The sequence below is a fragment of the Pleurodeles waltl genome, chromosome 8 (genome assembly GCF_031143425.1).
Source record: "Pleurodeles waltl isolate 20211129_DDA chromosome 8, aPleWal1.hap1.20221129, whole genome shotgun sequence".
Taxonomy (NCBI): domain Eukaryota; kingdom Metazoa; phylum Chordata; class Amphibia; order Caudata; family Salamandridae; genus Pleurodeles; species Pleurodeles waltl.
The window spans coordinates 51,102,523-51,128,351 of record NC_090447.1 but is presented as its reverse complement, the minus strand read 5'-3'; the positions used below and the strand labels follow the sequence as shown (position 1 = coordinate 51,128,351).

The 25,829-nt window shown below is 44.2% G+C and overlaps 1 protein-coding gene across 5 annotated transcripts in view; it reads left to right on the top strand.

The window, feature by feature from the left end:
* The window catches only part of LOC138249699 (uncharacterized), a 200,731-nt gene that overhangs the window by 125,289 nt on the left and 49,613 nt on the right, over positions 1–25,829 (top strand). For 4 of the 5 annotated variants that reach the window (XM_069203686.1, XM_069203688.1, XM_069203684.1 and 1 more), the window contains exons 9-11: positions 3,519–4,525; positions 11,482–11,608; positions 22,015–22,937. In XM_069203686.1, coding sequence (XP_069059787.1) covers positions 3,519–4,525; positions 11,482–11,608; positions 22,015–22,937 — 2,057 coding nt within the window. The remainder of the gene's footprint in view (positions 1–3,518; positions 4,526–11,481; positions 11,609–22,014; positions 22,938–25,829) is intronic. The other variant, XM_069203687.1, reaches the window with a different exon arrangement.

Sequence of the window (25,829 nt, the reverse complement as noted above, 5' to 3'; positions counted from 1 at the left end):
GAGTGGGTCCCAGGTTCACAAGGATGGCCATGTCATTTGTCATACTGTAACTGGCTTTGAAATGTGGCCCATAAAATGTTGTACCCATGGGTACTTGTTACATCTACATCTGTTTCCTCTTACTGAAAAATGTGGCTATCAGTGGGCCACATAAGTGGTCTCCCTTGGAATTAAGTCACTGCTGAGCACTGACTCCTGGGCTCCTAATTGCCACCCTGAACTGACTGAAAACCAAGACACTGCACTAATGTTTGCACACTTTTTTGCAGTTTAGCATATTTATTTGTATTGGGAATTCTTGATGTGTGTGGATGGTGGCTGATATTTAGTAATCAAGGATGTTTTTTCTGTTTTCACTGCAAAACCCAGAAGCAGGGTCTCAAACGCACTGAGTTGTCCAGTTTGTACCTAAGCCAGAACCACTGACACCGTGGGTCTGACCCATCACAGCTGTCTGGCTTGGAAACTCATTCAGTCTGTCATTATTGTCCCTTTGACCGGTTTGCTTGCAGACACTATAGTATCAGCTAGGTACAAAACAGTTGGGGTCTCACTCTGTCAAAGAAGCACATGAATTAAGAGGAGGTTGTCTTCAATAAGGCCTCTTAGCATTGTGATAGTTATTTAATTAGTTGTGACACTTTTTTAATATTTAATTAAGAGGCTGTATCCCATACAGTGTAATGTGTCTGAAAACAGTATCTTATGCTGCAGAGATTGACACAGTTGGCACCTTATGGTACGTGGTTCCTCAGCTGTCTGGTCCTGATTTAGCTAAATGGCAGGATATAATTATTGATCTTGTGCTTTGCCAGCAGTGGTGACTGTGGGAGGTAAAACTGCATCTTTATTCTGCATATTGTGTATGCTGTAATGTTGGTAAGTAACTTGATACTAACTTAAGAACTTAGGAGACACTTCTGAGTGGTAATTGCAGATGAGGCAGACACTTGGCATGTAGACTTGTTTAGACTTTTGCCTTTTATCATGTGAACAAGACTGGTAGGAGCGTGACCTGACTTAACTGTTTGCATTGCAGCCTTGTTGGGTTGCTCATTCCACTCGCTCCTGAAGATAGTGGCAGGCCTGTGTTCCAAGAGAAATCTGTCAGAGGCCTAGACAGACAAGGCATTCACCCTCTTGCATGATACTTCTTAGTCCTTTATGCTCATCTAAGGCAATGGAACTGTTGGTCCAGAGGTTCTTGGACCACAGGGTGCCAAAACTGTTTATACAGGGAAAGTGCACACATTCTTTCACATCTTCTTTCTCACTGTAGGCAGTGTGATATGGGAACAGTGTAGCATTTTAGTCGTCCAACTCCTTAGCATGTATCTTCTGAAGGAAGGCTTGAGGATGGGCCCAGATCCTGTCTGCCCATCAGCTAGGGAAATAACATTGACCCGTAGTCTTAATAGTCTTGAATGCTTCTGTATCCACATCTCAGAGCTACTGAAGCGTTACAAACCATTTATGGTGTGTCCTTCCCATGGAGGATTGGTAGACAACACCATTAATGGATGGTATGTCCCGTTAACAAAATGGTGGTAGGAGTTGCGTCTTTCTTACATTTCCAGAGGGTGTACATATACAACTATGTAAACAGGGTGGTGAGTGTGGCATTCCTCCCCCATACAGGTGACTCTGTTGTCTTTGCTGAATGGCATGTTGTGGTCTTTGGCAAGTTCTGCATGATGCTGACACATGAGCTTTCTTTCATATTTACATGGCTATACTGTGCAACCAGAAGAACCTTTGCTCTCCTGGAATACATGATGGCTCTACGAGAGGCACCCTGTATCTTCCACCACTGCATCAAGGTTCAATTTGGTCTTGTTTGCTAATGGCTTCTGATGTACACTTGATGCCTCACACTTTATTGGGAATTCAAAGTACTAAACTGAACTTATTGTCGCATTGTAATCAGGGATGTTCATCACTCCCTTGAGATGTAGGTCTCCCTTGTTATAATTAAAAACCTGGAACGGTGGGCCTCAAACAGCAGCCTTCTGGTTACAGTCCTATTACTTTTTCCCAGATCCTGAGCTCTCCACAACACATGAGTTTCCCAAATATCTGGAGATGCACTGCATGTGGTGTTCTGTAAATAATGCCCTCCACATTAAACTACCCAACCATCACCTTTTTGTCCTGGGTTGCCGAGACAGTGCTACTACAGTGTGTGTACGTCCGTTAGCAGTGGATACTCATGCCACACCTCTGTATTTGGGACAAAGAGTATGGATATTGGTTCTGGGTAAGGGTCTGGTTATCTTTCATCCATTCAACTGTGCTTCAGAAAATGCAGATGGGCACTCAGTAGACTGATAAATAGAAACAAGTAGAAAGGACGAAAAAGGTGGACTTTACTATGTCTCTATCATTGCAGCCTCCTCTTCACCTCCAGGGAATATGCCATAGATGATCATTTGCCTTCTGACTGTGCAAGCACCCCCACCTTGGGATCTTTATACTTTTTGAACTGGGTCGTAAGTTTCTGAGTGCATCTACTCCCTTTCAACTCATGCCCTAACATAAGTCACAAGTTACAGAGAATGCAGGGGCGGCAGAAGATTCTGATAGCACTCACTGGCCCAAATGATAGCTGCTCTCACATCTTCTTGAACTAGTATAAACAGCCATTTGGCGGTCCTTCATTTTCAGTAATAGTGTCTGTTTCTCTAACCTTGCTCTTGATCCCTTAACCCAACTTTAGCAAGTGACCATCTGATAACCTCTCAAGTTAACACAGGAATCTTGTACAAGGTCCAGCAGCTTTCGTTCATCAGCATTGCAAGACCAAGTGGCTCTATGTCAGAACTCCAGAAAAAAATAATCCAATTCCCTTTTCCTTAACAGTGTGTTGCGTTCCTTTCTCCAGGTCAAGTCATATACAGATGTTTCTGGAAATTGTTGTTAAAAGATATTTGGATGGAGCTAACTGTACTTTTTTGCTTGCGGACACCATTCATTCATTTGCAACATGGATTTTTTAATTGTTTTTACTTTTCCTAACATACCTTTCTCTAGTAGCATGAAACTGGAAAAAGAACAGCTATTCTTTTTCCAAAAGCTAATAGAGCGCAGGTGGGGCAGCCATCATAGTACAATCAGGGAACGTTCTCTTAGAAGGCATTTATAGGGCTGCCCTTGAAGTCCATAGAGTGCACTCACAGGCTTGCACCCAAGCACAAGCGAAGCAGGACTACCGAAGGAGAAATCATTTGAGGTTGGATGGCCTACACATATTTTGCTGCTCCTTATGTTGAGGTCTACCATGTACAATCAAGAAAAGAGAGTTCTGTAACAGTATCCTGATAGGTAGTGATGTCTCTGTGGATTGCAGCACTACAATGTATAATAACCATTGAGCCACCCTTCCTTCAAAGGCAGGCAGTTCTCTCGCTTTGTGGTAGAGCATAATATGTGCCTCCTTGTGAGCATGTCAATATTATAGGAAAGCAAACAGTTGGTGGTTTACCCTAGTTAAGTATTTTTTTATGTTCTTTTCGATTCAGGAGCCTCAGTCAATGGAAGCAGTGACTCTTCTGTGGAATGTGAAGTAACGCAGGACTCGCCTGAATTGATTTCAGTGGACTCTGGGCACAGTGTGTCCCCAAGGGGAGAAGACCACCAGGAGCAGTACAATTGTGTGATGGAACCCAAAGCTCCCACTGGTAATACTGAGGTGGCTGCAAGTAATGTCAACACAGAGGAGAAAATGACCCATGGGCACAGTGCAGCAAAAGAATGCGAACAGAGCTGCCCCACAAGTCCCGCCCCGCTTGAGCAGAATGGAAGCCAGGTGGGAGATCCTCAGAATTTATGTAGAGAGGTCTGTGAAGCTGCCGCCAGTAAGATAGCACTTACTCCGCAACCTGAGCTCAGTACTGGCGGGGACACATTCATCTGCTGTGAGTGCGGAGAGGACTTCCAGGAGAGCTCACATTTGATTGCACATGCCAAAGTTCATATGACACAGCTTGGAGAGGCCAACCTTGGGTGGGACATGCCCTTCATTTGCAGGAAATGTGGGGAAAGTTTCCAGTGGGAATCACAGTTGATTGAACATCAGAGATGCCACTCAGAAGAAAGAACAGTCAGGTGCACGGAGTGTGGGGAGAACGTTCATTACACTTACTCCTCTCTAGAACACATGGGCATTGACATCCATGAGAACATGTCTCCTGGGGAGCAGCGTTCCATTGAATATTTGCATCTCCTCAAACACCTCAAGACTTGCACAAGTAAGCAGTACGCATGTGTGGAATGTGGGAAAAGCTTCAAACTCCAGGAGTCTCTTGTTCTTCACCAGAAAAGATCCCACACTGGAGAGAAGCCATATAACTGCCCGAAATGTGATATGAGCTTTGCTCGGAGACACCAGTTTAGAACACACTACAAAACACACAGGGGCGAGCAACCATTTATGTGTAACCTTTGTGGCAAAAATTTCAAAGGCATAGCAAACCTTTCCAGGCACCAACAGACCCACGAAGAACTTGGGGATTTCAACCAAGAACAGGTAAAAATGAATCTCTTGATTGTAACAACATGTATTATCACTGCATCACTCAGGTGCAGCATTAGGGCCACTCCTGTCTTGCACATCCATTATGCTAAGAAATCAGGTTTTATGTGCATAGTTACCTTTGATGCAGGAATTTCTTATAATATTGAAATGACTGTGGTCTCTCTGTCCGCTTACCTGTCTTTAAAACATTCAGAATATTTGAGCAGGTAGATTAGTGCACTGCCTCATAGTATGCTTTCATCTTGAATGTCACTCAATCTCTGTTCAGTTTCTGCAGGAGCTTGACCTGACTAAGGCAACGGCTTCCCGGTTGCGGTATGGCTGTATTGTGGAATTCCATGTTGCAGCGTACTCCAACTATGAGTGTGGCGTACCGCTTCTTATCCGTAAGGGTACTCTTTGGCGCACACGAGTGACTATGTAACAGGAAAGGTAGATTTGTAATCCAGCATGGTACACTCAAGGGCTGGCGATCACTCTGGCTGCCATCTATGGTCCTAACGTAGACCGCCCTGACTTTCTTGCAGAGGTGTAATGTAAGATCCCGGGTTTTGGAACTAGTACCGTGCTTTAGTGCAGCAACTTCAGTGTGATCCTAGACTAGAGGGTATACAGGCCCAGTCAGACTGGATGCCCACGTACTGCTTTGGCCGCCCAGCTACACAGTATTATGAAGGACAACAGTCTAATTTACACATGGAGAATAAAAAATGCAAAAAGAACAGAGGGCACATGTATTGTCTCTAATCATAACACTTGGTTTAGAATCGACTCCTAGTTAATCACTCTGGATCTACTCACTTGGGCAGCCAAGATAGAACATCTTCCCCGGACACTGTCTGACCATTCCCCTGTCCTTGTGGAGTTCACTCCCCTGCATGCCCGTAAAGAGCATTCTCCAGACCTCCACCGTAGGCTCTTAGAGATCCTGTTTTCAGAGACAAAATCAAGTCAGATATCCTTAAATATTTCTCCCTCAGTGCTCAAAGAGGGAAGTCCCCATCCACGCAATGGGAAGCATTCAAAGTGGTAATCCATGGACCATGCATGTACCGGCAATTTAGAGTGCTAAAATCATTACCAACGCAATTAAGTTCTCTCAAAACAGATAACTGCACACTCGAGCTTGACTATTATGAGACTGGAGATGTGAGCATCCTTGCCACCATCAAAAGCAAACTTGTGGAATACAAGGAATTAGTGGAAAAAGAACTCTGTTAGCTTGACAGGAAGGCTGTCGCTAAACGGTATGGGGAGGGTGATAGAGCAGGCAAGACCCTTGCCATAATGCTCTGTAAACCTTGAGCCAGTGATTACATCCTGGAACTGCTAGATGATCTGCAGGAGGTCACATTAGCACAGCTAACTGTGTCCTACTACTACTACTACACTGACCTCTACATATCAAATGTGACCCCTGATCTTACCAACCTGGCAAGTTCTTCAACTCAATACAGCTCCTCTGGCTAGAGAACTCATACAGACAGTATCAAGATGTGCCCTTTTCTGTTGAGGACATAGTTCAGACCATATGGAGCATGCCGATGGACTCACTATATCCTTCTACAAAGAATACGCTCACATGCTTGCACCCCATCTGCTGGCAGTCTATGAGGAGGCTGTACAGACAGGCATACTACCCCCCCTCCGTACGGAGGCTGTTACTGTGACGATCCTGAGACCCGGAATGCCACCCAATAGATGTGAATTGTGTCAGACTCTTGATGATCAGTGTTGACAGTAAAATACTCACTCTCTGCTGCTCACAGTGTACGTGCTATGTTTGCGCTCCTTCACTCTGGTAATGACCACCCCGGTGTGGTGGCAATCCTCCTAGATGCAGTCAAAGCCTTTGACTCCTTGGAGTGGCCCTACCTTTTCCAAGTCTTGGAGCGCCTCAATATTAGCCCTCCCTTTATCCGATGCGTTAAACTACCTTATACATGTGCATTAATGGCCTGGTTACTTCTTCTTTTACCATTGCCCGTGGCGCTAAGTGAGGTGCCCGCTAACACCCATCCTATTTGCAATTGCGGTGAAACCACATTCTCACAGAGGCCTTGCGTACACTTCCAGGCAGAAATTGGTCTCTATGTATGCCAATGACGTCACATTATATGTCTGCGACCCACACACCGATACCTCGCCCATAATCTTACAATTTATGAAATTCGGCTGTTGTGTCAGGATCTCTATTAACTGGTTTAAGTCGATCGTCTTCCCCTGGCCCCCACTGCAGAACCTTTCACTTCTGAATACCTGCTGCAGTGGGCGATAGAGCCAGTTTGTTACCTAGGAGTTTGGGTTAACAAGAGCATGGATGAATTCTTGAGGATAAATGATGGCGCAATGATGCTCTGGCTAGAGGAGTGAATACAGGCTTGGCCCTTACTACCACTGTCTGTGGCGGGTAGGGTCCCTATTGCTAAAATGGGAATCCTGCTTAAGTTTCTGTATTTGTTCATAAATATCCATCTTCCCCTCAGCACACAATTCTTCAGGTGCCTATGTGCCAATCTCACAGTCCTGGCTGGGACCTGTAAGCAGCCCAGAATTCCTTGTGAAATGCTGACCTACCACCCCCACCCCTTGAGCATTTGGGTTCCCAAGCGCAGGGTGCACACTTCTGGCTTCAGCCTCCACTTTTCCAGCCACATCTGGCCATTCAGACAGATGACGCATTCCCCTGCCTTCTGGACACTGCTCTACGCCTGCCTGTCAGATGACCATGGAGAGCAGTTGATATGGGCCTGGGATCTACTGTGTATATGCTTTCGGCTTGCTTATCTTTACGCTCCAGGTATTTGACTTGCTGGGAAACCGATGCTTCCAGTCGCTATTGAGCATGTTGCGTGTCTTCAGTTGGCTTAGTTACAGCTCCATACGTTTGGAGACTTATACTTGGAGGGGCAGTTCGTCACATCCCTGCAAATCCTAGATGACCCACCACACTCTATTCTTGATATATTCCTCTATTACAGACTTGTGGCGGCTAGCAGCAATACATGCCACCTTACCAGAGGCTCCCCCAACCTTCCATATTCTTGATGCTCTCATAACACCCTTGTCCTCTCATAAACTTGTCACTCACCCATATACAACAAAGCAGCCAAAGACCCCTATATCTACCCTGAAGGCTTGGTACACGTGGAGAGCCAAACTGGGACCCCAATGAACGGAAGAACAGTGGCGCTACTGCTTGCTCCTACTCCAGTGCACTCTCACTGAACTACAGGTTGCAACTCCTGCATATAAAGTTACACAGACTGTATTGCACACCTATTCTACTATACAAGATGGGTCTCTCTGATGATGCTAGCTGTTTCAGATGCTCAACCGTCAAGGCCACGTTTCTTTACTTGCATGGGAGTGCTCGGGGTGGCCCAGAACTGAAATGAAGTTTTTCACATTATTAAACAAATCATTAACCATTGCCTTCTTAGTTCCCACCTAGTCACTCTGGTGGTATCCCTTAGGAGGGGCCCACCCGGTGTCTGCAAGCTGACAGCTACCCTGCTTTTCATGGCCAAGCAAACGGTGGCCATACACTGGGGCTGGCATCCTAATCCCCAGGTTAAATGCTGGCTGCAGGATGTATCCTACTGCCAAGAGCAGCTGGAGGCATATTGGGAATTGATGCTGGAGCGGTCTCAACCAAAAAACATCTGGGGCTCCTTTATTATTACTCGTCTTTGCAGAGGGAAGTTACACTGGATAAAGAAGCATGCACTCCTTGAGCTGTGCCTGTATTGTATGCATCTGCCTCTCTCACTCTTATCACTAGCCCCTTGTCTTCAGTGCTAATATTTCCTGCATCCTTAATTCCATGATTGTTATTTTTGGGGTGTAGCTGGATTACAGTGATTCTTTATCAGTTAGTTATGTACGAAGATAACGCACAGGTTGCATATTTGGTGCTCTTTCTTTCCAAGGATGTTAATGTAACTATGAAGGCGCATCCTTTTGGGTCACGCTTTACTGTCATTCTGTCTGTGGCAGTACCCCAGGGCCAGGAAAGGTGGTCATCTTAATCAAGCCTCTAGCTGGAAGATTTTGCCAGTGATGTCTGGGCTTCATCATGGGATATATATACATACTTCTTTCATGAAGCAAGCAATTTTGGGAATAAGGTTGTCACAAATAAAAAAAACTTTTTCTGATGGATACTTTTAACTGCAGATTTCTTACCTTAGGATATCCTCTACGCACCAGACTGGATCCAGATAATTTTGTAGCAGTGCTCCCACATGCGATTGGTGGCAGCGTGCAGCTGCAGGCTGACTCCACACCACCCCAGAAGTGGCAAAGCAGAGCCAAATACAGGCACCACCCTACGGTGCGGATGTCAGTTCCTTCTTTTTCATGCTGTCCGATGCGGAACCGGAGCTGTGCTCTCAACCTTGTTCAAAAGACATTTTTGCAGTGCGTGAGAGAGAACAATGTCTCCACTGAAAATGACAAGATTCAAGCTGTGTCATGACTGTAAGAAGCAGATGCCCATCATGATGCCAGGGCTCAGCGTATGACTCTGAGTCGTGTCATAAATGCCCCCTAATGCACCAAAAGGCACTTCGAGACTTGGTTGTGTCATAAATGCCCCCTAATGCACCAAAAGGCACTTCGAGACTTGGTTGTGTCATAAACATCCCCTAATGCACCAAAAGGCACTTCAAGACTTGGTTGTGTCATAAACATCCCCTAATGCACCAAAAGGCACTTCGAGACTTGGTTGTGTCATAAACGCTCCCTAATGCACCAAAAGGCACTTCGAGAGTGGGAGGTGTGAGCTCTAGTGTGTTGGAGCTGCAATACCTGCAGAATTGATTCATAGTGAAGATCATAGGTTAATGTACTACTTAATGGAAGCACTGACTGGACATTAAAACTAAGGGCCTGATTTAGAGTTTGACGGCTAGGATTACTCCATCACAAGCGTGACGAATATCCCTTCTGCCGTACTATGATTCCTATGGGAATCCCACGCTTGTGACGGAGTAACCCGTCCGTCAAACTCTAAATCAGGCTCTAAGTGTCATCTGTAGCGTTACGCTGTGTTTTGAGTTTCTAAACCCCTCCACCTTCTAAAGTAGATATTACCTGCCCAGACGCACTGACCTGAGAGAGCCCCGTTGTAAGAAGGAGTACTTGACCACGTCAGAGTGCAGAGGTATTGTACCGCTGGGATATCAGTGGTAAACTCTGTTAGCCACTCTTGATAATGACCAGTAAATTCTGATTGACCCAGGACTCCAAGTAAAGAGGCCTCAACTCCTTATCTCAGACGCACAATAGGGTGGGTTGGGAATAGACTAGTAGAGTAACCATAGCCATCTCTAAAGGCAGGTTTCACTTTTTTTAGATGAGCTGGGTAATCCTCAGTTAAGTGAAGTCCCTGCCCAAGAGTAGGTTTAACCTTATGTTCTGTTGTATTGTAATTGCATTTGTATAGCACTCACCACCCCTCATGAGGCGTTGAAGCACTTTATGCTTTGTAGCTCGCTGCTCCACAGTTCAAGGCTATTGGTTATTCTAGTTACCGTGATTTAGCAGTTATTGTTGGTTATTGGAATTAATATCGTGCTCTTTGGAAACTGTTCATAGGAAACTATTCCACACATTTCCTCCAGTTTGTAGTAGACTAAGTAAATCAGATCAATGTTGTGAACTTATGGTAATGCAAAGTGTGGTGAATGGATAGGCTAGAGAATGTAAATTATTGTTAAATTGTACTGAATTTTTACACACAAGAGGAGGTTGTGGTTTTGATGAGCGAAACGGCCTGTTTCTTGAAATATGGTGGGATCGAGGCAGACCGGCGTGCGACAGAGTAGGCTACTCTGAGAGGCAATATGAATGTGGAGAATCGAGGATAAGGCGAGGACCATTTTACCAAAAGGAAGTAGCGCAAGAAGCTTTTTGAGATAGCATGCTGTAGGAAAAAGGATTGATGGTTTTTGTCTGTGGGCAGGTGCTATATGTTGTATCATCTATGTTTGCTCCGTTTGACTGATGATGGTGTTGAACAGTTTGTTCTTCAATGGGTTACCATAATAACAAAGATTATTTGATTCTTTTCAACTTTGCACTTGGCTGTTTCAGTTGTGAGGCACTGTGTTATGTCCGGATGGTTGGTTCTTTGGGTTTGTCAGGCAAGATTTCTTTCTAGACCCCTTAAGATCTGTGATGCTCTGTGTACCTGTGAGCAAATAATGGCAGCTACGGACCCAATTACTGCACCACGTGTAGTAATCACACGGTACACAAAGCGTGTTGTCCACCTCTGCAGGCCTGCTACCAGATGACCAAACATTAGAGACATTTATTTATATTAGAGAGGCAACATAAAATGATTGTACGAAGAGGAGGTCAACATGTTATATATATTTTATTGCTGTATTCATTGCATATTGCAGCCCTGAGGAAGCCTGTGAGAGAGCGAAACGTGTTGGCTGCCCTTATTCGTGCTCTGAAAAAGTACAAGTATAAAAGGATACGAAATACACAGGATTTGCTTATTTTGCTTTACTAATTGAATGACCTATTCGTACAATCATTTTATGTTGCCTCTCTAATATAAATAGATGCTCTGTGCATAAAATGGACATCAGCACCTCAGCTGCATTAGATAGAAGCTTCATTGAGGCGTACTCCATCCTTTCTTAGGTTGCTTGTAGCATGCTGCGCTGACATTGATATCTGTCATCTTAGCTGCCCTCCGGGCTTCTTTCAGTCAAGAGCATGGGTGGAGTACCAGTAACAATGTTTGGGGTATTGTCTGGTCACTTTAGGCATATTTTCAGAAGCAGAAGGGCTTCCTGGTTAAGTTTTCAGGCTTTTGTATGGGTCATACATTTGGCATGGCCTGAGGGAAGGGAATCTCATTCTCTGTGTATGGTACCTGCTTCCTAAATTTGTTTCGATTTCTAACTGCTTCTGTTTGGCTTCAGATGCTGCTAAAATTGAATGAAGATTCTGGTTTCTTCCCCTTGCAAAAGAGTGAGAGCATGGAGCGGAGCCAAAGTGAGGCTTACCATAGCAAGATGGACGTCTGTTCCAAGAATACAAGCCCAATGGGTAATTAATCACGTACATTTATGTAATGTATTTTGTTCTCTGCAAGAATGCTTAGAAATGCATGGAGTTGATTAAGGTTCAACCTCAGAGGTTCGGGATTCTGAAGTTGAACCATAGACAACTTGTGTCAACATCTGTCCCTGTAAGTAACTCTCCAGCCCGATAAAATCATTCCTGCTCCTCAAGTCTCAAGGTCGGCTTTCTCCTACTCCAAATTGTTCTGCTCACTTATTATACAGACCAAATTATTACTTAAGTTGTCTGTACCTGGAACCAGATCTGCTTCCAATCTGCACCACAACTAACCACCCTCCAGAAGGTAGTCTAGTGGGTAGATCTGTGTAGAACAAACAACGTAAGGAACATAACACAAGCAAGACAGATTAACTCTGGTTAATCATGCATTGCTTAGGGTTTGTATTGGTTTTGGGTATCTTTGCAGCAGCAGGAAACCCACCACAGCAGTGGAATTCCCCTTGAGATGCAGTGACCATGAAAGAAGTGAGATAAATTGCGTTTGCGACCTCATATATCAAAGTGCTTTCAGAATCAACAATAGGGAGGATTGATAGGCTCCCTCAAATAGAGGAGTATTTGAGTTTTTTTGTGACAGCAGGACACAATGGTAGTTGGACTACACTAGGAAAACAAAAGACGACCCAGCCCAGAAGTATACAGCAAAAATACTGACAATCAACCCTAGTTCTACCAGCTAAATCTCAGTAACATTTGCTGAACAGTACTCATGTAGTATAACTTTAGACCCTGTTGAACCAAATAAAACTTAATTAATTAAACTTCTTTTTAACTAAAGGGAAAAGAACAAGTTCAACTGTAGTAGGTATGAAATGTGCATGCAATAACCATAGTGAGGCTTGGACCCCAGCAGGACACATAATAAATCTGGATGCCCTGGTAAGCCTAAATCGGGTCCGATCTTTCCCGCCTACACTGGGAACGGAGGCTATATCAGCTCTGTTTTATATTCATGACGGTGTTATTAGATCTGATGCCGGTGAGTCTGCAGAGGCAATTGGAGGCTTTCTCGCAATATTGTAAGGCGAATGACTTGAAGATAAATTCGGCCAAAACTAAGGTCATGTTTTTTTCAAAAGGAAGGAGGCAACCCATAAAGTTTAGGTGGTGGTTGAGAGGTGTTCAAGTGGAGGTAGTAAATGAATATAGATACATAGGTCTTCCTTTTAGTTATAATTTACATTTTAAAGCTCATATTGACCTCCAGGAATCGCGTCCCAATTTAATTGCTGGTGCGCTACAATGACGGGACTTAGCCCTGGGCCATAAGTCAGTTAAAGTCTTGAGAGAGACCTACAACTCAAAAATTGTACAGTTTTCACTTTATGGTTGTGAGGTTATGACAGCTAAGAATATTAAGCGTTTGCAAATTATTGAAATCAACTTCTGGAAAAGATGGCTCGGTTGCCTAGAGACTAAGGGCCAGATGTACCAAAGGATTTTACCCATTCTGTGTCTATGGGAAAAAGCTTTGGATCATATGGCCCTCAGTGAATAGTGCCATGAGGCTCAAGTTGGGTCTCACTAGCATTTTATTTAAATATAAACAGCAAATGTTTTATTATTGGGCCTGTCTTTTAAAATCAGAAGGCTCCCTGAGGCATAACGTAAAAAATCCACATACACAGGAGGTATGTAGGTGAATGGGTTGCTAACCTGCAGGAAATGAAGTCCTCTCTGAACCTCCTTGCATGGTGTGAACCCTTGAACATGTCAATATTCCAACAGAAATGAGTATTGAAGCGTCTGGTAAAAAGTGCTTGCGGAATAGCGACCTAGTCGATGTGACTAACAGAACTAATCTGCAGCATTTATTGCAGGCAAAGCACAGAGGCCTAATCCAGTCTTAACTGGTTGACATCAAAAGTAGATACGTGCAGAGGTGAGCCCTGAAGGTAAGGCTGGGTCAGGTCCCTTCCTTCATCAGGTGGGAAGGATTAGACGGGCTGGTTCGGACAAGGATGCCTGCCCTTTTTGCCAAACTGTTGTATTAACTCTCTCGCATATCATTGTTTTCCATGCACACGTTGTTAAAATAAGAAGTAACCTGTTATTGCTGGTTTTTAGAAGTGAGCAGGTATGTTGCATCAACAATGTGACGAGGATAATTGTAAAGTGCAACAATATGACAGTATGTTGGGCTTTAGGAAGATTCCTGTCTGCAGTAGCCGAAAGGTTAGCTACCTTGACTATTTCGTACCATCGGAGTTTGTGATATTTATGAAATCGATCTTATTTATCGGTAGTTTAGGTTTCCCATGACTAGAACTATTCTATGCATCCATTTGGCTAAGGTTTCTATTTGTCTTCTTTGTTGGTCTATATCAGCTCTTCCCTTTTGTTATAAATGAAGATTCTTAATCTTTTATGTAATAATTGCTGTTTGCACAAAATGTTGGCCCTTTTGCTTATATCACTTATATGAAGCTAACATCTATCAAAACTGATGAACGTGAACTTTTGGCTCGTGATTGATCAGGCAGTCTCGGGTCTTGTATTGGGGTCTGGGTTTGTATTGTAATTACCTTTTTACACCTTATGTGTTCGATTCTTTTTATCAAGAATTTAAAGCTTGTTCCCGCCCCAGGGTTAATTGTTTTTTAGCATAGGGTTGATTGTGTTTTGCACATGGGCCAAGGGATAGTGCTCTATAGTTGTCCAATTTGAGGTATATGCCTGTGTAGAATAATGAAGGATGCTTTGATTGGTGATTTCATGGATTGTGCTGTTTTTTAATCTTTTTATGGATATGCTCTGGCAAGAATAGTTTGTACTGCCTAATTGGCATATTTTCAAACTAATAACATCAATATAAATAACCATAAAAAATCCAGCTTTGTGGTCGAGATCCAGTGTTCGTGTCTGCCCTTAGGAAGCATGCAGGATCCTGGACCTATTACTTGGGCACCTGCGTTCTAGGAGCATTTGTTGTTGGTGGCAAAGTAATGGTGAAGCAATGTAAAGATCCATTCCAGAACTGATCGCTGGTAGTTTGCTCCTTCTGGAAGTAGACATTGACAGCTGCTTCGGCGGTGCATAATGGGTGACTGTGGTACCACTGAGTGGCATATAAGACTAGTATGTCTGTCTTTGAAATGCACATGCAAAATGTACATATTTAGGATAGACAGATGGGCTTTTAAGCTAAGTAGTGGTAAGACTCCCACTGAACATAGTTTGTCCCTCTTCTCTATGGGATGGGTTCAAATTAATCTACGTTCATCAATTATGCAGAAAAGGCTAGATATATGCACATAAATAGTTAGGAACTTACTACTTATATTATATCTCTGTTACGAATGTTTCTGTTTTTACGTTTTGTTTCGGCAATGAAATATCTTACAAAAGTGATCCTACTAGAGTGAGGGTCCCCTCTCATCTCGAGTATAAGCAGTTGCGGGGGGTGTATCTTAGAATTGACACCAGTGATCTCAGAAATCTGTTTTGTAAGAGTTGTGTTGATTCAGAAGCTCTCATACCACAAATACCTCTGCCTTCGGAGGCGTCTGAGATGATTCTTTCCTGGTATGGTAGTGTATGTTGGGGTAAAGGATACTCCCCAGATGTGTGATAGAATGTCAGAGGACCATCGATATTCGATTGCACATGGCGGGAAAGATTCTTATTTGACAAGTGGCGATGGATCTGGTGCAGGAGAACATACTGTTACTGTGGCTTAAAAGCGTCTTTGCAAGGCAGGCATCAATGATGGTGTCTTCTCATTGAAAGTCTATTGGTTGCTCAGATGCAGCCAGTGAAGCCCCTCTCCTATATACTAAGGTGAGCTGTTGCAAGCACATCCCACTTCCTTTAACAGAGAAAAGAAAAACTGGAGCTCAGTTTTGTGGGAGGCTGAAAATATCTGAGGCAATCACAGTTTAATATTTGGTCTGAGAGTGTGTATTTGTCTACTACAAGAAACAGTAGTTCGCAGCATGATGAAACATACCCAAGCATTGGCAAAACCAGTAGGTTTGATACTCCTACTTGAGTGCAGACAAAAGCAATAAAAATGTCTGCTATAGTGTAAAACAATGAACACAGGGTTAGGATTGCCTTCTGTATACAGTGCATGGATTAGATAAAGAATTATGGGCTACATGTACGAAGAATAGAAATGTCCTTATTGTGATATCCTGCAAATCACAATTATGAAATCGATATTCCTAATCTATTAAACTCTTTTGAGTTTCATTTGCGATTCCTAGTTGTAGGAGGCTGGCCTCGTTTGAAGTGGGCACCTAAGGTATTTACACCTTATACCACGTCCGGTTATCTCTTATTAGTGAAATGTAGTCGGTGTCTAGAAGCCAGGCTCCCTATGGGTAGTGTGGATGAGCAGCCAGGGCCTAACTAAGAGACATGCAAAGCTCATGCAATACCACTGTAGTCACACAGTACTCACACACATGAAATCAAATAGTCAGTGTTACAAAAATAAAGGTACTTTATTTTGGTGACACAAATGCCAAAAATACCTTAGAGACTACTCCGTTAGGAGGTAAGTAATATACACAGTATATACACTAGAATGCAGTACTAGCTGTAAAAACAGTGAGAAAACAGTGCAAATAATGAAAATCACAATAGTTAGAAATGGGCCTAGGCGCAACACAAACCATATACTAAAATAGTGGAATGCGAAAGTCGGTTTCCCACCTAGGCAAGTGTAGTGTGTAGAGGGGCGCTGGGAGTGTAAGAAAACACCAAAGATAAGTAATAGAACCCACCCCAGAGCCCAGGAAAACAGGAGTCAATATCAGTAAGTTTCCTAGAACACACAAGAAGTTGTGATAGAAGATTATGCAAGAACCAGAAGAGACTGCAAGACACCAACGATGGATTCCTGGACCTGAAGACCTGTGGAAGAAGGGGACAAAGTCCAAGAAGCACTGAAGAGTCCAGGGAGAACAGGAGCCCCTGCTACCCAGGAAGTAGGTGCAAAAGAAGAACCACCGGTGAAGAAGAACAGTCAGTACTGCACCAGAGAAGACGGATGCGGGTTCCTGGTTGGTGCAGATGATGTCCCACGCCGGATGGACGATTGTAGTCTGGTTTGCGTCACTGTATTCTGCCAACAAGCCTTAGCACACGCAAAGCTTGCGGTAGGCGGAAAATGGCGCTGCTGGGACCAGGTGGCCTTTACCCAGGAGGGAGAGACAGAGGGGACTCTCAGCAACTCAGAGTACCCTCAGAAGACCAGGCAGCATGCGCAGGAGTCCCGCAGCACGGGGACAAAGAAGGTGCAAAGGGAGGCCCACGCAGCTCTACACAAAGGGATCCCATGCCGCCGGAGAACCACTTAAGGAAGCTGTGCATTGCAGGATAGATTGCTGGGGGCCGGAGTTGCATGGTGCACAAAGAACTTCGTGGAAGGATGCCAACAAGCCTTGGCAACTTCAAAACACGTGGCGTGGGGGTACTGTCTTGCATGGGGAGGCAAGCTCTTACCTCCACCAAAGTTGGACAGTAGGATGTCAGGACCATCAGGACCACTTCAGTCCACCACCCGTGATGCTGGATCCATGCACTTCGTCAGGAGGGGGACCCAAGCCACTGGTCGTCGCTGCAGAGGGGTGCCTGCTGAAGCAGGGAAGTGACTCCTTCACTTCAAGGGAGATTCCTTCGTTCTTCTGGTGCAGGCTGAAGACAGGCAGTCCTCCGAGGAGCTGAAGATACAATGTTGTAGAAGTCGTCTTTGCTTTTTTGTTGCAGTTTGTAGATTTCCTGGAGGGCCCAGATGCAGTTTTGTTGGTAGAAGGTGAAGTAAAGTATGCAGAGGATTCCTGCAATCCGCATCTGAGGAAACACCCAGAGGAGAGACCCCTAAATAGCCCTGAAAGGAGGATTGGTCAGCCTCACAGGTAAGCACCTATCAGGGGAGGGCTCTGACGTCACCTGCTGGCCCTGGCCACTCAGATGCTCCCAGAGTGCCCTACCACCTTGGAATCGAAAATGGCAAGACCCAGGGACACTCTGGAGGAGCTCTGGGCACTACTTCTGGGGTGGTGATGGACAGGGGAGTGGTCACTCCCCTTTCCTTTATCCAGTTTCGCACCAGAGCAGGGACTGGCAGTCCCTGAACCGGTGTAGACTGGATTATGCAAGGAGGGCACCATCTGTGCCCTTCAGAACATTTCCAGAGGCTCTGGGAGGCTACCCCTCCCATGCCTGTAACACCTATTTCCAAAGGGAGAGGGTGTAACACCCCTCTTTCAAAGGAAATGCTTTGTTTCTGCCTTCCTGGGTTCGAGCTGCTGGAGCAACAGGAGGGCACAAACCTGTCTGTGAGATGGCAGCAGCTGGAACTGCCTGGAAAACTTCAGACGTCTGGTATGGCAGTACTGGGGGTCCACTGTGGAGCCCCCAGAGTGCATGGAATTATACAACGAATGTTAGAATCAGCATTGAGGTATAATTCCCAGATGTTAGACACCTTACATGGCCATATTCGGAGTTACCATTGTGCAGCCGTACATAGGTATTGACCTATGTCCAGTGCACGTGTAAAATGGCGTCCCCGCACTCATGAAGTCCGGGAAAATGATCCTGGACAACGTGGGGGCACCTCTGTTGGTGCAGGGGTGCCCTCACACACAGGTACTCTGCACCCAGCCTTCAGGGTTGGAAGGCCTGGTATATGGGTCACTTATAAGTGACCTGGTGCAGAGTAAATGGCTGTGAAAGGGTGCATGCACCATTTCACACAGGCTGCATGGCAGTCCTGTAGAAGCCTTTGCATGGGCTCCCTTTGGGTGGCAAAAGTATTGCCTCGGCCCATAGGGATCCCCTCAAACGCCAAAGCCCTGGGTACGTAGGTACCATATACTAGGGACTTATAAGGGGCACAAGTATGCCAATTATGAGTGGAATACTCTGTTAACAGTATCCAACAATCACATTTAGAGGGAGAGAGCATAACTACTGGGGTCCTGGTTAGCAGGATCCCAGTGACACAGTCAAACATACTGACAAACAGGCCAAACATGGGGGTAACCATGCTAGAAAGAGGCTACTTTCTCACACTAGTGGGTCTCAAATGGATCTACCTCATGAATATTAATGAGGTAGGTCGCAATTTATGACCCATTTGGAAACGCGGCCATCACAGGGATGGCGGCCTGCTGGGGTCAGCAGGAACTGTGCCTGTGATTGCTTTTAAATAAAGCATTTTATTAACGCATCTCATTTTCTGTTTCCCTTAAAGGAAAATGGGATGTATTCTAAAAAATAAAAAAAATTACGTTTTACTTTTTATTGGACCACTGCCTACTCTTACAAAATATTTTCCCCAACCATTCTCAAAGGGGAAGAGGGTCCCTTGGGGACCCCATCCCATTTGCGAATGGGTTACCACCAACTTTCAATTGGTGGTAAATTGCAAATGTTTTGCAACCACATTTCAGTCACAAAAAATTTGTACATACCTTTCCGATTCGGTATTAGGAAGGGACACCTTCAACATGTTCCTTCCAAATACCAAATCGTAAAACCCAAATTCCGAGTCGGTAACAAATTACCAAATCTCAATTTGAGATTTGTACTTCCCCAAAAACATTTTTGCGGTTCTGTGAATTGAGCTCCTTGTGACCTCAAGAATACTTTGTACATCTAGATCTAAATGTGTAAAGAAAGTGTGTACTTTTCCATATGTAAAATAGTGTATTGAGCATTCCAGTGGGAGGAGTCAGCCAACAAAAACAAGGTGAGACTAAAATACTCCTGTGGGCGCTTATCATTGATGCGATTGAAAATGCCTTAAGCCAATACATGAAGGTTCCTGAGCCAAAGAAGCCAATGGCTGGGGGAGACTGATCTAAATGCCCCAAAGAGAAAGCGTAGAAAACAATATGTGGGAATGAATGGTGCTTGAGCCATTACCTGTCAAACCTAAGAGATAAAGGAGCACTTACAGCAATTTGAAAAATCCCACACATTATTCCTGAACATCATACCAGAGATTAGCCAAACAGTGCACTACCATCTGCGGCACAGTGCAGCAATACACACTTTGTAGTGTACCCCCACCAACAACCTATTATACAACCGACCACAGTACAGTGCATGTCCACTCTCACCACATTCTGCTACAACATGATGGGCACCTCACCACCACCACCACCACCGTCAGAGCAGAGCACCACCACCTGCAACAACGTGCATCATAAACCAATGCATAGTGTACCTTGTCAGTAGCCTAGTGTACCACCACACACAGCACAGTGCACCACTAGGCAACAACAGTGTGTACTGAACTCCAGCTTGCAGCACACACCACCATCTCCCTCAAAACAGGGAACCACAAACTGTGGAATGGTGCACCACACTGCCAAGCCACTGTGCACCATTTCATACAGCAAAACACCTCCTTCCACACTGCCTACAGATCCCCAGTTTTGAAGCAACTGTTTAGATAATGTATTTGAAGAAGTTTCTCTTTTCTTTGTGCTACTCCCTCTAGCACAAACCCTCCTTTGGTGCCCATGTTTCACTTTTGCATAACCCTAAAGCATATCAAAGAGTTGTTTCTGCCAATTGTGTGTTTTTGTTGAAAAAAGTCACATGACTGAAAGCACCCATCACTGACTTTGTCTGACAACTCTCTCATAGCCATGAAGCCTTTACATCTACACACTCTTCAGAGGTCACTATGCTCATCAGATGGAGATTTGTTTGTCCTTTAGCATATTACTTTGACTGTCCTTCTCAAGAAGGTACCACTTTTAGATTTTATCTTGGGCAGCATATAAACTAATCCTAGATTTAGATTTTGTCTTGGGCTAATCATTAGCTTAGCTTTCACCCTGTGGCCACGGAAGTTGGAGGATGTATTCAGCCACATCAGTTGCTGTGAAGAAGTATCATTAAAATTCTGCACAAATGCTGTCAAATATAGAATCCGTTATAGGATCAATTTATAGGATCAATTACAGACAACAGCCATTTGCCCAAAATAACAGACAGTCCTTGTAAATAGTGGCCAGGTGGTGATCCTAGGACTAAATGATTAAGTTGTCGCTTGCCCCTTAAATATGGTTATAGATGAAGCAGCATCATAGTATTTTAATCTGTATACAAGAGAGTTCTTTTTACATACAGGATATCTTGAACTGAATCACTGCAAGATGTCCTAAAATATGATGATCAAGATAAATGAGACAGTAAATTAAAGTGGATTGACTAACATCACACAATTTGGTCAAAGATGCGATTTGATCCCAGGTTTCCAGGTTCCTTGATTACATCCTATGCAAATTTGGAATCTTCTTCTTGTACCTTTTAACACCAAAGGGGCAGTGTTTTAGTCTAATTCTGTCTGGAGCTGAGTTCTGCAAAGCTTAAAGAGAAAGTGCTCAATGAAGAGGTTGAGGAGGTTTTGAGCCTTGAGGAAGAATTCTGTTGACGTGTTCTATCAGATCTCCTGAAAACGGTTTTGAGTCCTTTATGGTGGCTGGGCAGTACTTGAGTTGATAGGTCTTTTGAGGTGGGAGGATATTGAAATGAAGTTGAGTATTGGTAAGTGTAAGTTGAAGAGTGTAGGTGAAAAGATGAAGCCCTGAGACATCTCGCCGCATGAGTGTTGTTAGAAGTTGAAGTTGCTGATTTGTTCTCTTAGAAAGAAAGAGTAGAAGAATTGTCAATTTCTCTAGAGCTGCTGTTTTGACTCCGCACCCTGGGTGGAATTCCGACTATAGTTACACTAATGAGGACTCTCTTGGGTTGAGTCGATGCATATTTGTCTGTGACTCTTGCAATGAAAGGGAGGTTTGTGAATTAACGCTACTTACTGTGGCTCTTCGAATAGATACGATTTTTGTGTAGGGGTGGGCCTGGCATAATTATCGGCTCTTGAAATAGATCCCAAGATCAAAACAATATTTTATTCAAAGGATGCTTAATGAGGTTATCTTGTTTAGGGTTAGGAGTTTATGTCCCCGTTCTCTTCTTGGTTTGCTATGTCCAGTTATATTGTCTAGTTTCATTATTTAGGCTTGGATGGCTGCTAGCAGGTAGGATATTAAACATTTTTAATGCCATGAAGTCCAACTAAAATGCGGATTCCTAATGATGTAGGTGTACTCACAATGTGATTTAAGTTTCTCCAAGATAACCTCCTTTTTTCAGTGTAGAATATTTTGATAAGCGCAGGAGAATTAAGGGGACAGATTTGCTTTCTCCCCTAGCAGTCTGGCCACTTGTCCATAGCACTTAACGCGCAATTGAAATATTCAACAACACTGTCTTTTCAAGATAAATAACCACTTTGGGAGACAAACTGCATTTCCAGTTGAGTATTTTGGATTATATTTGTTTCACTGTGATAGGTGGACCAACAGGATAAATGTATCTTGTCTTTGCTTCCTCTCCAGCAGGTGAAGTGTTAATGGTTGGAGGCACACACAGCCAGAACCCAGAAGAGGGCGCAGTTCAATTACAGGCTCATGCATCTTCTGGACACTTTATGAATGGGGCACCAACTCATGTTGAGAGCAGTCAAAACCAAGGGAGTTGGCAAAATTCACAATGGAAACAGGAGCTCACAATATTGTTTGCAAGTGAATGCGAAAGAGGTCTCAGTCGCCGAGAAGCCTTCCCGATGCAGCAAAAGCCAGGAGAGGGACCTCGTGCAGCAGGCGACCACTGGGGAAACATCTACAATGAGGTCCATTTTCCAGAGCACCAACAGAACCATACAGGACCTTTTCCATTTGTATGCCACTGGTGTGAAAAGAGCTTCTTTTGGAAGTCGCATTTGTTAATGCACGAAAGGATCCACATGAGCGAGAAGCCGTTCCTCTGTGAGGAATGTGGGGAGAGATTCCAATGGCGCGCAGAATGGACTGAACACCAGATGTGTCATACTGGAGAAAGGACACACACATGTGCTCAGTGTGGCCAAGGCTTCCACCACAGCTACGGTCTTCTAGAACACCAGAGGCTTCACATGCTGCAGAGCACCTCTCTGCGCGTTGACGGGAATCAGAGTTCCTCTGAGTCTGTAAAGCTGACGGATCACGACAAGACAGCAGACAGTAAGAAGCTCTTCCAGTGTGACGAGTGTGGGAAAAGCTTCAAACTCTGCGAGTCCCTTGTCCTTCATCAGAAAAGAACTCACACCGGAGAGAAGCCATATAATTGTCCAAAATGTGACATGAGTTTCATCCGAAGGCATCAATTTAGGACACATTACAAACTGCATCGAGCTGAACGGCCATACAGATGTGTCCAGTGTGGGAAGAGCTTCAAAGGGAGGATGTACTTTTTGAGACATCAGAGGATTCACGCAAGTGAGGTAATTTTTTGGTCGTACGACACATACAAATATGATATGTTAGTGAAATGTCATGCTATTGCAGTGAGCGATACCCTGTAAAACTTGGCCTAACACATCATTGTTCACTCGTCTCATTGCAACCTTAAGGCTCTCTTTCGTTGTGGGTTTTTGATTATGATCCATGTCTTGTGAGGTTTACCTTGTGAAGAGGGTGATATTCTAGTACTACATTTGAAACCCACTCCAGCCACGTTTTTTACTTACCTCTGGTATTTGCGCCCACCTCTCTTTCTCTGTATTACCCTAAGGGACTAAAGGGATACTTGCTACAGAGAACCAGTGTTCCTCCTGGAATTACACAGGAGCAGAACATTGCTCCCTTGCCTTCTGAAGCTCCAGTTATGGAGTTCATGTGCAGTAGCTGCTTACCCTCCATGAGTACCTTTCTCAATGCATCCTCCTGTAACCTGGGGGTACAGAAAGCAAATGCTGAGATTGTTAAGGCTATGTAGCTGCGGCTGCCTCCACACTCAAAGCAAGCACTTGCACAGTCTTTGCTGGGGATGCCTCTGGCCCTCTCCAGAGACACCTTCATTAATGTCTCTAATTGTGGGGCCAACAAATAAAGCTGCAGGTTCAAAAGAGCATCATTGTAGCATTTGTGTATCATGCAATTGCCACTTGTGTGCCATCACAGCCCTCAAATTGAAGTGATTACAGGTCGGAGATTGTGTGGCTGTATTATTCTGTATGTGAAAAGAGCTAGTTGTGATGAGTGTGTTGTATGGTCATGTTGCAGCAACTTGACATTCCTATCACTTATCAAGCACAAACCTTGCTGGGTAGCCATGGAGAGCCAAACAAGGGTAAGGCCCTAGGATTTCCAGATTGTATACAAAGGGGCAGTTGCAAGTAAATTATCGTGTAGGGTGGAAATGCTCCTGGAAGAGGTGAGTCCTCAGTATTTTCTGAATTGTAGGAGAGATGAAACAGTTCTAGTGTCTGTGGGGATGTTATTCCATGTAAATGTAGAAGACCTGCCTGCCGGTCTTTTCCTATTGCAAATCTTTGTTTTCATTCCAGCTGTGTCCCTCCTGTTCACTGTAGGAGGTTATTTTCTCTGGCAGGTATACAGGGATGGTGTTGCGGATGACCTTGCATGTGATGCAGCAATTCTTAAAGATAATGCAAGTCAGGAGGGGGAGCCAATGTAATTCCTTGAGTGTAGTGTGATGTGGCAGAACTTCTTCAGGCCCACTGGGAAAGAGAGCTGCAGCATGAACAATGCCTTTCGGGAGTGCCAGTGTGCTGTCGGGGGATGCTGTTGAGGAAAGTGCTACCTCCATCCAACCAAGTGGGTGAGATCAGGCCTTGTTTAGTGGTTTTTGAAAACGTTCACCTTTTTCTGGAGGAAGAGCTGCTATCGTGCTGACTTGTTGTTCTTGGCTGTATTTTATTTACAACAGAGGTTGTCAACAAGTGTAAAGTGAAGCAATTTAGCTTTGGTTCTTAGTGAGTGAAACCACAAAGCAAAGTGGTTTATTTGTGGATCAGTATTATATAATTCAGTGTTTTATTCATTCATGAATAGTGGCATAACATGGATGTTGTGGATACAATATGCCATCATTTGGAAGCAGGTGGTAAATAGGTGCAAAATATGAACGAGGGGTGAAAAAAAACATTTGTACTGTCCGAGAGGCTGCACTTTATGCTCTGGTGAGCTGCACTCGACTGATTAGCTCCAGTCACGGCGCAACCAGTCTTGGGTAGCTTGTGTTCCAGCTCAGAAATGGTCTGGCTTGGCATTTCGGGCTATGTGCTCGCGTTAAAGTAGGATCAAGTTTATTTTGCACACAGCTGAGTTTAATCTGAGTTGACATAGTGATCAAAATAATCATGAACTAAGATAGGGCACCAGTAATGGCCAATGGCTGGGATTGATTTAATCATTCTATTCATCTTGTTGGGGTTTTTTCAGTTCTGATGACACAAATATGCATCCAGCTGTATAACAGGAGCGAGGAAAGAGAATGGAGAGGATTTATCGTATGTATGTCAGTTTATTTGAGCAGCAGCATTAGAGGTTTGTACCAAACGCCGATTAAGTAGTTAAAGTTAATAGATGAAGTTAGCTCCATCCTAGGGAGGCAGATTTACCAAAGCCAGGTAAAACATAATCGGAGAAAGATGCTTGGTGATCACCACCTTCTTGCCTTGGATTATGATCCCATACCCCAATCCACAGAGTCCACAATGCGCACAAACACACTAAATCTCTCACAGAGCACAATTTTGGAAGGGCCTATTTTGTTACTACCATAAAAGAGGAGGAGCTCCCCAAAAACCTGCTGTAAATTAATAGTAACCTGTAAAATGTTGCACTACATAGAAATGAGAAAGGACTTTCCTCCAGACCCTGATGATGAGGAGTCCAAAGATGAGGAAGTTTACCCCCCTTACCCAACACAACCCGGACAGGATGCTACAAGGGCTGCAGAGGGCACGGCACACAAAACAGACATCGCCAATAATTGTTTGTAAAGTCAGAAATGTTAAAAACAATATATAAGAAACATGACTGTTATTGTTTGCTCTGAGCATAATTTTGCATTTGTGGCATGTGTGTCTGTAGATACACATGCTTTGCATACTCCTGCCATCTAGTGTTGGGCCCAGATGCAGTCAGGTTGTTCTTCTTCAAAGAAGTCTTTTGAATCACGATGTTCGGTGACTCCTCCTCTTGCTAGTAATGGGCATGGGCATCAACTCTATTGTTAGAATAATTTCTTCCTGCCGTTAGGTTTGGATAAATGCTCATGCGATCTGGTTCGAGACCGTCGTAGGTACTCTTTTCTGTTCCCACAGCTATCTTCTAACTGTTACTGTTGTTTTTAATCGTCTATCCCA